The following is an 11567-nucleotide window of genomic DNA, read 5'->3' on the forward strand; positions in this document are numbered from 1 at the left end:
CTTAACTACTGTGCCTAATGCCCATCCCTAGAATGTGTTTCTTAAGGAAAAAATGGTAAATCAAAGCCTTTTTCAAAATAGTTATCTTGTAAGGGAAGAAATAGAGCATTGTAGAGAGAAAAGGAATCTAAATTAGACTTTTCAAGGTTTTTATTTTGTAGATTTGACTTTGGAACCATATAAATGTTTTTGCATGATTGCAAGATGTTATTAAGTCAAGCTTTTTTTTAATTTTTTTTAATTTTTATTTTTGACAGGCAGAGTGGACAGTGAGAGAGAGAGACAGAGAGAAAGGTCTTCCTTTTGCCGTTGGTTCACCCTCCAATGGCCGAGGTGGCTGGCACACTGCGGCTGGCGCATCGCGCTGGTCTGAAGCCAGGAGCCAGGTACTTCTCCTGGTCTCCCATGCGGTGCAGGGCCCAAGGACCTGGGCCATCCTCCACTGTACTCCAGGGCCATAGCAGAGAGCTGGCCTGGAAGAGGGGCAACCGGGACAGAATCCGGCACCCCGACCGGGACTAGAACCCAGTGTGCTGGCGCTGCAAGGCGGAGGATTAGCCTATTGAGCCACGGCGCTGGCTTAAGTCAAGCTTTTAAAAAGAACTGGTGCTGTGGCTTAGCAGGTAAAGCTGCCTCTAGTGGCACTGGCATCCCATGTGGGCTCTGGTTCGAGTCCTGGCTGCTCCACTTCTGATCCAGATCTCTGCTAATGTGCCTGGGAACGTAGTGGAGGATAGCCCAAGTCTTTGGGACCCTGCACCCATGTGGCAGACCCAGATGAAGCTTGTGGCTCCTAGCTTTGGATCTGCCCAGCTCTGGCCATTGTGGCCATTTGGGGAGTGAAGTGTTGGCCATTTGGGGAGTGAACCGGTGGATGGAAGATCTCTGTCTCTGCCTCTCCCTGTCTCTCTTTCTATAACTCTATCTTTCAAATAACTGTTAAAACAATCAAAAACAAAATGAGGAAAATGACTTTGTAATGAGTAACCAAGACAGGAGATGATGGTGGCTTGGTTGCTATTGGAAGGGAAAGGCAGTGAGATTTGCTGATGGAATGAACTTGGATGTAACAGACACAAAACAAAGGTTTTTAGGCCTGAGGACCTGGACAGGTGATGTGTGGGAGACTGTGGGAGGTGGGTGACTTTGGAGATAAGTCTGAGGTACTTATTAGACATTCGAGCAGAGATGTGGACCGCGTAGTTATGAGTCAGCATTTCAGGCAAGAGATCTTCAGAGACTTGCATTGGAACGTACAGTTAGGGTGAGCGAATAGCAAATGAAGAAAGTGTCTATTTGTGAAATTGTTTCAGTGAAAACAAAACTAGACAGTCACTATTTTGTAATTCCACCTCCAAAAGAGATGGAATAATATGTACCAGCTGATGGAAAATGCCCCATAACTTTCCCAGAGGGAATGGGCCTCTGGATCCAATATGCAAACTGCATTTCAAGTATGAGTCAACAAACCTAGAAGTGTGGGAAACCTTACGGATTCTTCATAATAAATTCTAAGGGAAGGGATAGAAGGAGAAAATATAGATGGAAAGAGACTTAGCATGATTGGGCCGTCATTTGAGGATGTGTATTTGGGTGCTGAGACAACGAAGAAACGGGGAAGTGTGACTACTATAGAAGCTGACGTGGTGCTTATCGTGGGGAGGGTGACGGAGGCAGTGAGTGGCACAGAGCACGTGGTGGGGAAGTTTTGAGGTGGCCGGAAGGCGGCAGTTTTTGGCCTAGATGGTGGTTGCTGCTGGGGGATGTTCCTGATAATACTTGACAAAGCTAGACATCCATTTGATGAATGTGTGTGTGTGTTTTTTTTTTTTTTTTTGTAACTGCGGTTACTTGTAGATTAAAACAGATTCCTTAAAACAATGAAGAACCTAAAAATAGCAGATGCTCTCTCTTCCTCCATCTGTTCCTTTATGAGCAGAAGTTTTAGAGTGGTTTGGTCCAGAGCACGTAATGTTCCAAGGAAAGCTAAAGAGCGATGGCTACTAGTTCAGCCATCTTTTCAAGCAGGATTTCCCTTTTCCCTTGTATTAATGAAATGTTTTGTGTATATCAAAAAAGCATGGAGAATAAGAGAACGTTTTCAGAGCCAGGACCCAGTTAAAAGGTTACGGTTAATGTTCCCGACATGTTCTCCCTTTGTTTCGCTCTGTTTAGTGTTAATCATAGTGCTATTCATGATTTTCTACTTTTTCATATGGAAGTTCTCCTTTCTGAGGGCTCAGTCAAGAATAGGTACAACTAGGACTTCCCCCTCCCGCCCTCGTTGGAATCACTATCCATAGCTGTCCAGACAGACAGACTCGCGCCAGGACACACCTTACCTTCCCATCTGCATGATGGTCCTCGGCTCAGCTCTAAGCAGCACTAGCCTGAGCACTTTCGCGGTGGCTTCCTAAAAATAAACGGTCAGCGTTTACTTCGTAGGAGGTTGTTGTGTCTTCCCATTCCCCTCCCGAGTTTACCAACGTTCTGATTAATTCATCAGGGAGAAACTCTACTCGGAGACAAAAATGGGTGGAGACTCATAATACATGGTAAGAGGCAAGTGATCATGAAATACTCTGATGACTCTGAAGAAAATATTAAAGCCACATAAACATACAGAGACTACATACATAAACAGTATAAAAATGTAAGCTGTGCTGGACAATCTCATTTTTACAGTTGCACCTTTAAATGGTTTCAAGGCTGGAAGCACTGTCCAATCTAACATCTTTTCAGTGACTATTAGCACTGAAACTAGAAATAAAAGGTTAAGGAATTAAAGATACTCAGCTCTTATTCTCCCAATACCCTGAGCAATCTTCTTTAAGAGAAAATTTTGTATATGCTATTGTTCACTGATCTCTTTTAAAAACAAATAACTCATAAGCTCTCTCACATCTGTGTCCTTTTTTATTTTTATATTTATTTGAAAGTCAGAGTTACAGAGAAGCAGAGACAGAGGCAGAGAGAGAGAGAGAGAGAGAGAGAGAGAGAGAGATCTTCCATCTGTTGGTCCACTCCCCAAATAGCTGCAATAGTCAGGTCTGGGCCAGGCCAAAGCCAGAAGCCAGGAGCTTCTTCTGAGTCTCCCATGTGGGTGCAGAGGCCTAAGCACTTGGGTGATCTTCCGCTGCTTTCTCAGGTGCATTAGCAGACAGCTGGATCAGAAGTGGAGCAGCTGGGACTTGAACCAGCGTCCATATGGGATGCTGAAACCGCAGGTGGTGGTTTTATCTACTGTGTCACAGTACTGGCCCCACATTTGTTTCTTATCTGGCTCATTCTTTGGGGAAAATTTGGAAGACACCACAGTTACCTGAAGTATGGTCAACTGTATGGAATCCCGTTAATTTACTCTAGAAGCATGAAAGGAATCTGAAAGTTATCTAAGAAGCCCTGAATAGCCACACTTCTAATTCAGTTTTCCTCCCTCACAAAATGATACTTTAAAAACTTTTCATTATTGATTTTTCTTTTTTTAATTAAAAAATTTTTAACTTTTATTTAATAAATATAAATTTCCAAAGCACAGTTTATGGATTACAATGCCCCCCCCATAACTTCCCTCCCACTCGCACCCCTCCCATCTCCCGCTCCCTCTCCCATTCCATTCACATCAAGATTCATTTTCAATTCTCTTTATGTACAGAAGATTGATTTAGCATATATTAAGTAAAGATTTCAACAGTTTGCACCCACACAGAACATAAAGTGTAAAATACTGTTTGAGTACTAGTTATAGCATTAATTCACATTGAACAACACATTAAGGACAGAGATCCTACATGAGGAGTAAGTACACAGTGACTCCTGTTGTTGACTTAACAAATTGACATTCTTGTTTATAGCGTCAGTAATCACCCTAGGCTGTTGTCATGAGTTGCCAAGGCTATGGAAGCCTTTTGAGTTCGCCAACTTGGATCTTATTTAGGCAAGGTCGTAGTCAAAGTGGAAGTTCTCTCCTCCCTTCAGAGAAAGGTACCTCCTTCTTTGATGGCCCGTTCTTTCCACTGGGGTCTCACTTGCAGAGATCTTTCATTTAGGTCCTCTTTTTTTTTTTTTTTTCCAGAGTGTCTTGGCTTTCCATGCCTGAAATACTGTCATGGGCTCTTCAGCCAGATCTGACTGCCTTAAGGGCTGATTCTGAGGCCAGAGTGTTGTTTAGGACATCTGCCATTCTATGAGTCTGCTGTGATCCCGCTTCCCATGTTGGATCGTTCTCTCCCTTTTAATTATATCAGTTAGTATTAGCAGACACAAGTCTTGTTTATGTGATCTCTTTGACTCTTAGACCTATCAGTGTGATCAATTGTGAACTGAAATTGATCACTTGGACTAGTGAGATGGCATTGGTACATGCCACCTTGATGGGATTGTATTGGAATCCCTGGCACATTTCTAACTTTACCATTTGGGGCAAGTCCGATTGAGCATGTCCCAAATTGTACCTCTCCTCCCTCTCTTATTCCCACTCTTATATTTAACAGAATTTAGCTGAAAAGTGATCTCTTTTTAATTTAAATTTTAAAAATTTATTTTCATTTTTTACTTGAAGCAGACAGAGAGAGAGAGACAAAGAGATAGAAAGATAGACTTCATCTGCCAGTACATTCCCCAGACAGTTGCAATAGTCAGGGCTGGGCCAGGCGGAAGCGAGGAGCTCAGCTCAGTCTGGGTCTTCCATGGAGGGCAGGACCCGAGTACCTAACTCATCAGCTGCTGCCTCCCAGACCAGTGGATTTTAATGTTACAGAGGTGAACAGTTCACTGACATGGTTTCAGGTTCACATTGCAGCTAGCTTTTAAGAAAGTACCACGTACAGAGTACAAAATGACCCTCGATACCAAAACTTTTATGGAAGGGCAACGCCTACTATGAGTGGTAGAAAGGAAAGCCTGAAACTCGGTTTTGCATGAAAAAGCAAGGTGGTGTGAACATTTTCCAGGCAAGGATTTCCTAGGAAACTTGAGCTACTAAAGGGATCTACAAACTTTCAATTGCTCTAGAGGCTCCTGGAACACCTTGTGGTAGCTTGCCCCAAGCATCCTTAGGGCATGTAAATGATGATGTCATGGCAAAATGTGAAACAAAGCCAATGGCAACAAGAGGAACAGAATGAGGGACAGTCACTCTGGAATTCATGTGCTGCATAGCCAAAGCAGGGACGTGTCTGGTCTGTTTCCTTGCGGGGAGGACCAAGAGACTGGGCGTGCTCCCTAGGATCTGACCAGCTCCAGACCCTGTCATAGTAGCAGATGGAACCTCATGATTAAGCTTTGGTATCTTCAAGTGAATATTCAAATTTTGAGGTGCTAATCCTTAGCATGGAGGGAAGGTGTGGCTCACTCTTTCCTTCCGATCTGAATTGCCCCTTTAAGCTTCTTTTACCCATCTTCTCCCTGGCCAGCCTTCTGCACAACAGTCATTTCAAGCACTTCACACCTTTCCCCCTTCCCCCCAACTGTATACTGCTCCACCCTCCTCTGCTTCTTACCTCTTTTCTTTTAAAGATTTTTTTATTTATTTGAAATCCAGAGTTACAGAGAGGAGAAGCAGAGAGGGGGCGGGGGGAGAGGGAGAGGAAGGGAGAGAGTGAGAGAGGTCTTCCATCTAATGGTTCACTCCCCAATTGGCCGCAACGGCTGGAGCTGAGCTGATCTGAAGCCAGGAGCTTCTTCTGGGTTCCCCACGTGGGTGCAGGGCCCAAGGATTTGGGCCATTTTCCATTGCTTTCCCAGGCCATAGCAGAGAGCTGGAGCAGAAATGGAACAGCCGGGACTCAAACCGGTGCCCACATGGGATGCCAGCACTGCAGGTGGCGGCTTTACCCGCTACACCATAGCACCAGCCCCACCTCTCTTTCCATTAAGAGGGGCCACTTAAGCTTATGCAAGTCTTCAGCTCTCTCTCTTCTCCCTTAATTAACCAGCTAAACAAATGCTTAGTGACAACTACCAGGTCCTAGGCACTGTGCACTGGGAAGACAGATGAAGAAGACCCTGCTCTGAAGTTCAGTGCTGGAGATATGGAAGCACAAGGAGACTCCACATCAGCTCAGTAAGTAGTTGGTCTGAGATGTAAGGTAGCCTGGGCATAGAGAAGCCTTCAAGAAGAAACTGAGGGAGGTCAGAGTACAGAAGTTATACTGCCCCAAAGCAGGGAAAAGTGGTTTCCTGGCAGAAGGAACAGCAGGGAGTCCTTGGTGAGATTGGAGAGTGGCGTGGACTTCAGCATAGCCAGAGGACAGGCGGTGTGGGGAAGGTAAGGAGATAATCATGGAAAAGCCCCTGCAGGGGTGGAGGGTGCGATGGTGGGGGGCCAGGGGAGGGAAGCCTTGGATGCCTGGTGAAGGAGTTCGGGCTGTATTCTGAATGTGCGCAGGCGTCACCACCTGATCGTCATCAGCTGAGTGATCCGATCGGAGTTGCTCTTGAGCAGCGGTGTGGAGGCGGGTTTCGAGGACACGTCAAACACCAAGAGATTAGTGGGGAGATATTTTCAGTAGATCTTGATAAGAAGTAATCAGTGAGAGCCTGGATGGACATATGGTTTAGAAACAGGTAGACAGATCCAAGGTGCTCTGAGGAGACAGAACTGAGTGACGAATGGACAGATGCTCAGATAAAGAAGCAGGCGAAGTCGAGGGTGGCTCCTGGCTCCTGGATTGAAGGGCTCTGTAGAATGATTCGGCAAGACGAGAAATGCACAGAGGGAAAGAGAAGTAATTTAGTTCACGCTGTGTCTGACCTACTAGGCAGCCTAGCTCTGGGGACAGGGAACTTGGGAAGCGGATTTGGCAGTGATCGGGGGAAGGCGCCCTGGGGCGTGAGTATCGTGCCAAGGTAAGAGAGGATGGTGAGTAGACCCCAGGGAACACAGCGTGTGAGGGGCTATGGAAGGAGAGGGCCCCCTGTTACCTGGACAGCCACACTGCCTCCTGTCCCAGAGAGAGAGGGCGTTCTTCAGGCAGGCTCACGCCCTGCTGCCTCACTTTGTCTCAGCCCGTGGTGCGCCCTCAGGTCTTGATCCACTAATAGCCCTTGCTCTCCTGCATCTCCAACTTCTTCCCGTTAGCCTAACATAACATGGGAACGTTTTTCCTATAGTGAAAAGATGGACCGTGTTTCTCTGGTTTCACCCCATCTCAGCCCCTTACTACATTTTGAAAGAACTGTCTCATCCCACTCGCCAGACTTCCTCATCTCCCACTGCCTTGGCTGAAAGCAATCTGGCTTCTGCCTCTGTCACTTCTCCCAGACTGTTCACGTTCCCACCCCCATCTTTTTTCCATTGCCGAGTCCGGTGAACACCCTTCAGTTCTTGCCCAACTTACTCGGGGACCTGAGACCTTCTTGGAACTTCTTCTCTCTGCTTTTAGGATACCACTGCTCCCATGTGGTGACCCACCTCTCTCTCTGCCTTTTGGTCCTCCTGCTTTTCACCCTGTTTGTTTCCTAGGTGCTTGTGGGGAGCAATCCGGACTGGACTGTTACTCGAATTAAGACTTATTCTATGCATCTGCTCTCCCACAATATGGCGCTGGGAGAGAAGTAAACAGCTTCCGCACAGCTGCCTCCAGTTCAACTAATAAATTGTAGGACTTGCTCCTGATTGGAGGAGAGCAGCGTACTCGGCGTGTGGGCGGCCGAGTTGGGATTGGTGGAAGAGGACTATAAAGGAGGAGAGAGACGGCACGCACCAGGAACATCTATGGGGAACATCTAAGGGAACCTGTGCAGCCCCCGAGAAAGCCGGCCGGCGGTGTGCCGCTCCCCTGCGGAAGTGGGGAATGCGGCCAGGGGGAACTGCCCTTCCACGGAGGTGGAAGGGATAGTAGCCAACCCGGGAAGAACCAGCAGCAAACCCGGGGAGGGCCGAGCAGACGAAAGAACAGCGCAGGGTCCTGTGTTGCTCCTCCACGAAGAGGGGGAGCGACAGGTGCTCTTACCCATTTCTGCTATTCTCTCTCTCTCTCTCAAGATTTATTTATGTATTTGAAAGGCAGAGTTACAGAGAGGCAGAGGCAGAGAGACAGAGGTCTTCCATCTGCTGGTTCACTCCCCATATGGCCGCAACAGCTGGAGCTGCGCCAATCCAAAGCCAGGAGCCAGGAGCTTCCTCTGGGTCTCCCATGTGGGTGTAGGGGCCCAAGGACTTGGCCCATCCTCTACTGCTATCCTAGGCCATAGCATAGAGCTGGATCAGAAGAGGAGCAGCCAGGACCGGAACCGGCACCCATAGAGGATGCCGGCGCTTCAGGCCAGGTGTTAACCCGTTGCACCACAGCACCAGCCCCTTTTTGCTATTCTCAATCATCAGTTCTGACTCCAGCACAGGCAAGGAGGGAGGTAGTACTCTACGTGCAGTGGAAAACTGCAGCTTTCCCGAAACACTGCTTAGACCTGAGCCCAGCCAAAAATGAAACAACATGGCTGCTGGCTGCTTCCTGGCAATGACCGTTAGCTCAGCATAATGTCATTATAATAAAATTACCCTGACACTCCAACTCCCATCATGCACCTGATGCCATGAGTATCTGAGATTTCTAAAACAGGACTAGGAAATGGGCAGCACTCCAACCTCATTCCAGAGCTGCCCCCTATAAATATCCAATTAAACCCTGCCTCAGACACTACCTTTATGCCTCTAGATCTTATGAAGAGATGATCCTGAACCTCGCTAAGTGAAGTGAGACCAACATATTTCTTACCTATCGCATGTTCTTCTGATTTTAAAACCTTTTGGAAATAAGGTAGGAAATAAACACACAAATCGATTGGCCATTTCCAACATGCAATGAAATTCAGAAAGTCCCAAACCACTCTTCTCACCGGCACCCCGAGTCCCTGCCCCAGTGCTGCTTCTATATCCTATGTGTTGCTTCACGCTGCCTAAGGAGAATCTTGAGACTCATCCTACCCGTGACCTCGCCCAGTATTCTACATTTTCAGCCAGAGACCAACTCCTAAGGGCTCCTCTTACCAAGTCTCTTCAGGTTCTGACCCATTCCTTCGCTTCTGCACCATCATTGCCTTAGGCCTGGCCCTTAGAGATTTTACTACACGCTCTAATGGCCATCCCATCTCTGTCTTCATTCGAATCCACCTTCCATTTTGTAACTGGGCCTAATTTTCCAGACGTTCCTTCAGATCGAGCCTCTGCATACTTACGAATCTGTAACGGTCCCTAGCTTCTCTGTTAAACAACTGTATACAGGATGCTTCAACTATTCCCTGCCCACTTTTTTGGCCTCCTCTGTGCTCTGGCCTCACTGAGGCAATCCCCAAACACACCATCCTGTTGCCTTTGTAAGAAGTTCTATTTCTCCTTTCCCGGGCCAGGCGAGGAGTACTTCTTATACAATTTATAGCCAGGCTCCTTACCAGTCTTCCGCCACTGAAATACTCTTTACACCCTAGGACAACTGTAGGACAGAAAAGACAACATCAGGCTCGTCTTCACTGCCGCATCCCTCACATTCTATACTCTAGCATTTTGCAACTAAGACATGTTTAACAGGTGTATACTGTTAAACATGGCCACTTCTGCTACAGGCCACTTCTGCGCGGAGGCGGAAAATCTTCAAACGTTGGACGTGCTTATAATTCACACCCAAACAGGACACGTGCGGCACCAATCCTAACCTCTGGGTGGCGCTCGTGCGGCTTCAGCCGGGGACTTAAGGCCCGTCGCGGGGGCGGGGCCTGTCGCGGGGCGGGGCCTCGCGTCCCCACCTCAGGTTCTGGGCCACCCCACAGCACCGCGTCTCGGGGGCTGGGCCCGGAGGGCGCCGGGCTCGAGGGGCGGAGCCTGCGGGGGCGGAGGCGCGGCCTGGAGGTACCTGATAGGAGCCGCCAGTCAGGGCCAGCTCCGCTAGCACCGTTCGGCCATTAGCAATGCAGCTGTAGGTGATCGTCATAGCGGATGGCCAGTGGAGGGGAGAAGCGTACCGGACCTAACCGCCCGCCCAGGCCTCGGGGCGGGGCTCCGGGGAGGCGGTGTGTGCGCAGGCGCGGGAAGCGGTTGATTGGCAGGGGAGAGGCGGGGCCGTCTCTGGCTGATTGACGCCAGGGGGCGGGGTCTCTGGAGAAACCTGGAAGGTTAGGCGTCGCCTTTTACTCCGGGCCTTCACTGTAACTGAAACTTTCCGAGGCAGTTCTGTTGTGAGTAGTAGTATTCATGAGTATGTCTTTCTTTCTCCCAGTGGGATGACCTTAAAGGACAGCTCACTGAGGGCCCGGGGTGCCTAGCAGCAGGTGCAGGCAGGTGGTCAGTTCCGTTTACTTTGACCAGCCAGCGGCATGACTGGGCTGGGCTATCTCCTGGGAGAAACGCCTTGTTGTCCCTCCTAAAGGGGCTTTTGAATCAGTGTGTGTCTTTTTTTTTTTTTTTTTTTTTTTAGATTTATTTATTTGAGAGGCAGAGGCAGAGAGAGGTTTTCCATTTGCTGGGTCACTCCCCAAGTGGCCACAATGGCCGGAGCTGGGCCCATTCAAAGCCAGGAGCCAGGAACTTCTTCAGGTCTCCCACGTGGGCGCAGGGGCCCAAGGACTTGGGCCATCTTCCACTGCTTTCCCAGGCCACAGCAGAGAGCTGGATAGGAAGTGGAGCAGCCAGGACTTGAACCGGTGCCCATATGGGATGCTGCACTGCAGGTTTTAGCTTTACTCGCCAGCCCCAGCCCCAATCAGTGTGCCTTAACCTGTTCTGAGCTAGCGTTTGTCACAGGCACGGTGACAGAAGACAAAGCACTCGTCACTTTACTTCTATGTAGGAAAATAAAGAATGGAATTTGGAGGTGAGGCTTGGCGTATCCTTGCTTACAGTAAAAGCGAGCCAAACCAACGTGGCCACATTGCGGTGCCTGGGTGAAGGGCGCGCGGGCTGCAGCAATGACCGCAAGCGTCCACTAGGTGGAGAGGTGTGTGTGAGACGTCCCTGTCTGGGGCACGCGATAGTAAATGAGTCTGGGCAGCAGGTGTGTTGGGTTCACTTGGCACAATCCACATCTTCAGGCTACAGCAGTGCAAGAGCTTCTACCAGAAGTCTGGCTTTCTTCTAAGCCCTTTTTCTTTTCCCTGCTCAACTATTGGCACTGCAGTCACTGCCAAGCCTTTAAAAAATTCACAAATTTATTTTCATTCTTATTTAGAGAGAGAGATGCAGAGCTCACTATTCCATCTGCTGATTCACTCTTCAAATGCCCTTAACAGGTAAGGCCTGGCCAGGAGCTGGGAACTCCTGGGTGGCCGGGGCCCAAGTACTTGAGCCATCAACTGTTCCTGGGGACCTGTGTGTTTGTTTGCTTTTTATTCAAAGAATTTATTGATTTGAGAGGTAGAGTTACAGAGAGAGAGAGAGAGAGAGAGAGAGAGAAAGAGAGGTGTTTCATCTGCTGGCTCACTCCCCAAATGGCCACAATGGCTGGAGCTGGGCTGATCTGAAGCCAGGAGCCAGGAGCTTCTTCCAGGTCTCCCATGCGGGTGCAGTGCTTTCCCAGTTGCATTAACAGAAAGCTGGATCGGAAGTGGAGCAGCTGGGACTAGAACGGTCGGCCATA

The 11567-nt window shown here is 48.5% G+C and overlaps 1 protein-coding gene across 2 annotated transcripts in view; it reads right to left on the reverse strand.

Moving 5' to 3' along the window:
• LOC103350768 (vesicle-associated membrane protein 8) overlaps positions 1-9993 on the reverse strand; it is a 52925-nt gene extending 42932 nt beyond the window's left edge. For both annotated transcript variants that reach the window (XM_070047974.1, XM_008267682.4), the window contains exons 1-2: positions 9849-9993; positions 2343-2413 (exon numbers count right to left, since the gene is read on the reverse strand). In XM_070047974.1, the coding sequence (XP_069904075.1) occupies positions 2343-2413; positions 9849-9926 (149 nt within the window). In that variant the 5' untranslated portion in view covers positions 9927-9993. The remainder of the gene's footprint in view (positions 1-2342; positions 2414-9848) is intronic.
• Positions 9994-11567: the final 1574 nt, after the last annotated feature.

This window comes from Oryctolagus cuniculus, chromosome 8, assembly GCF_964237555.1.
Source record: "Oryctolagus cuniculus chromosome 8, mOryCun1.1, whole genome shotgun sequence".
Lineage (NCBI taxonomy): Eukaryota > Metazoa > Chordata > Mammalia > Lagomorpha > Leporidae > Oryctolagus > Oryctolagus cuniculus.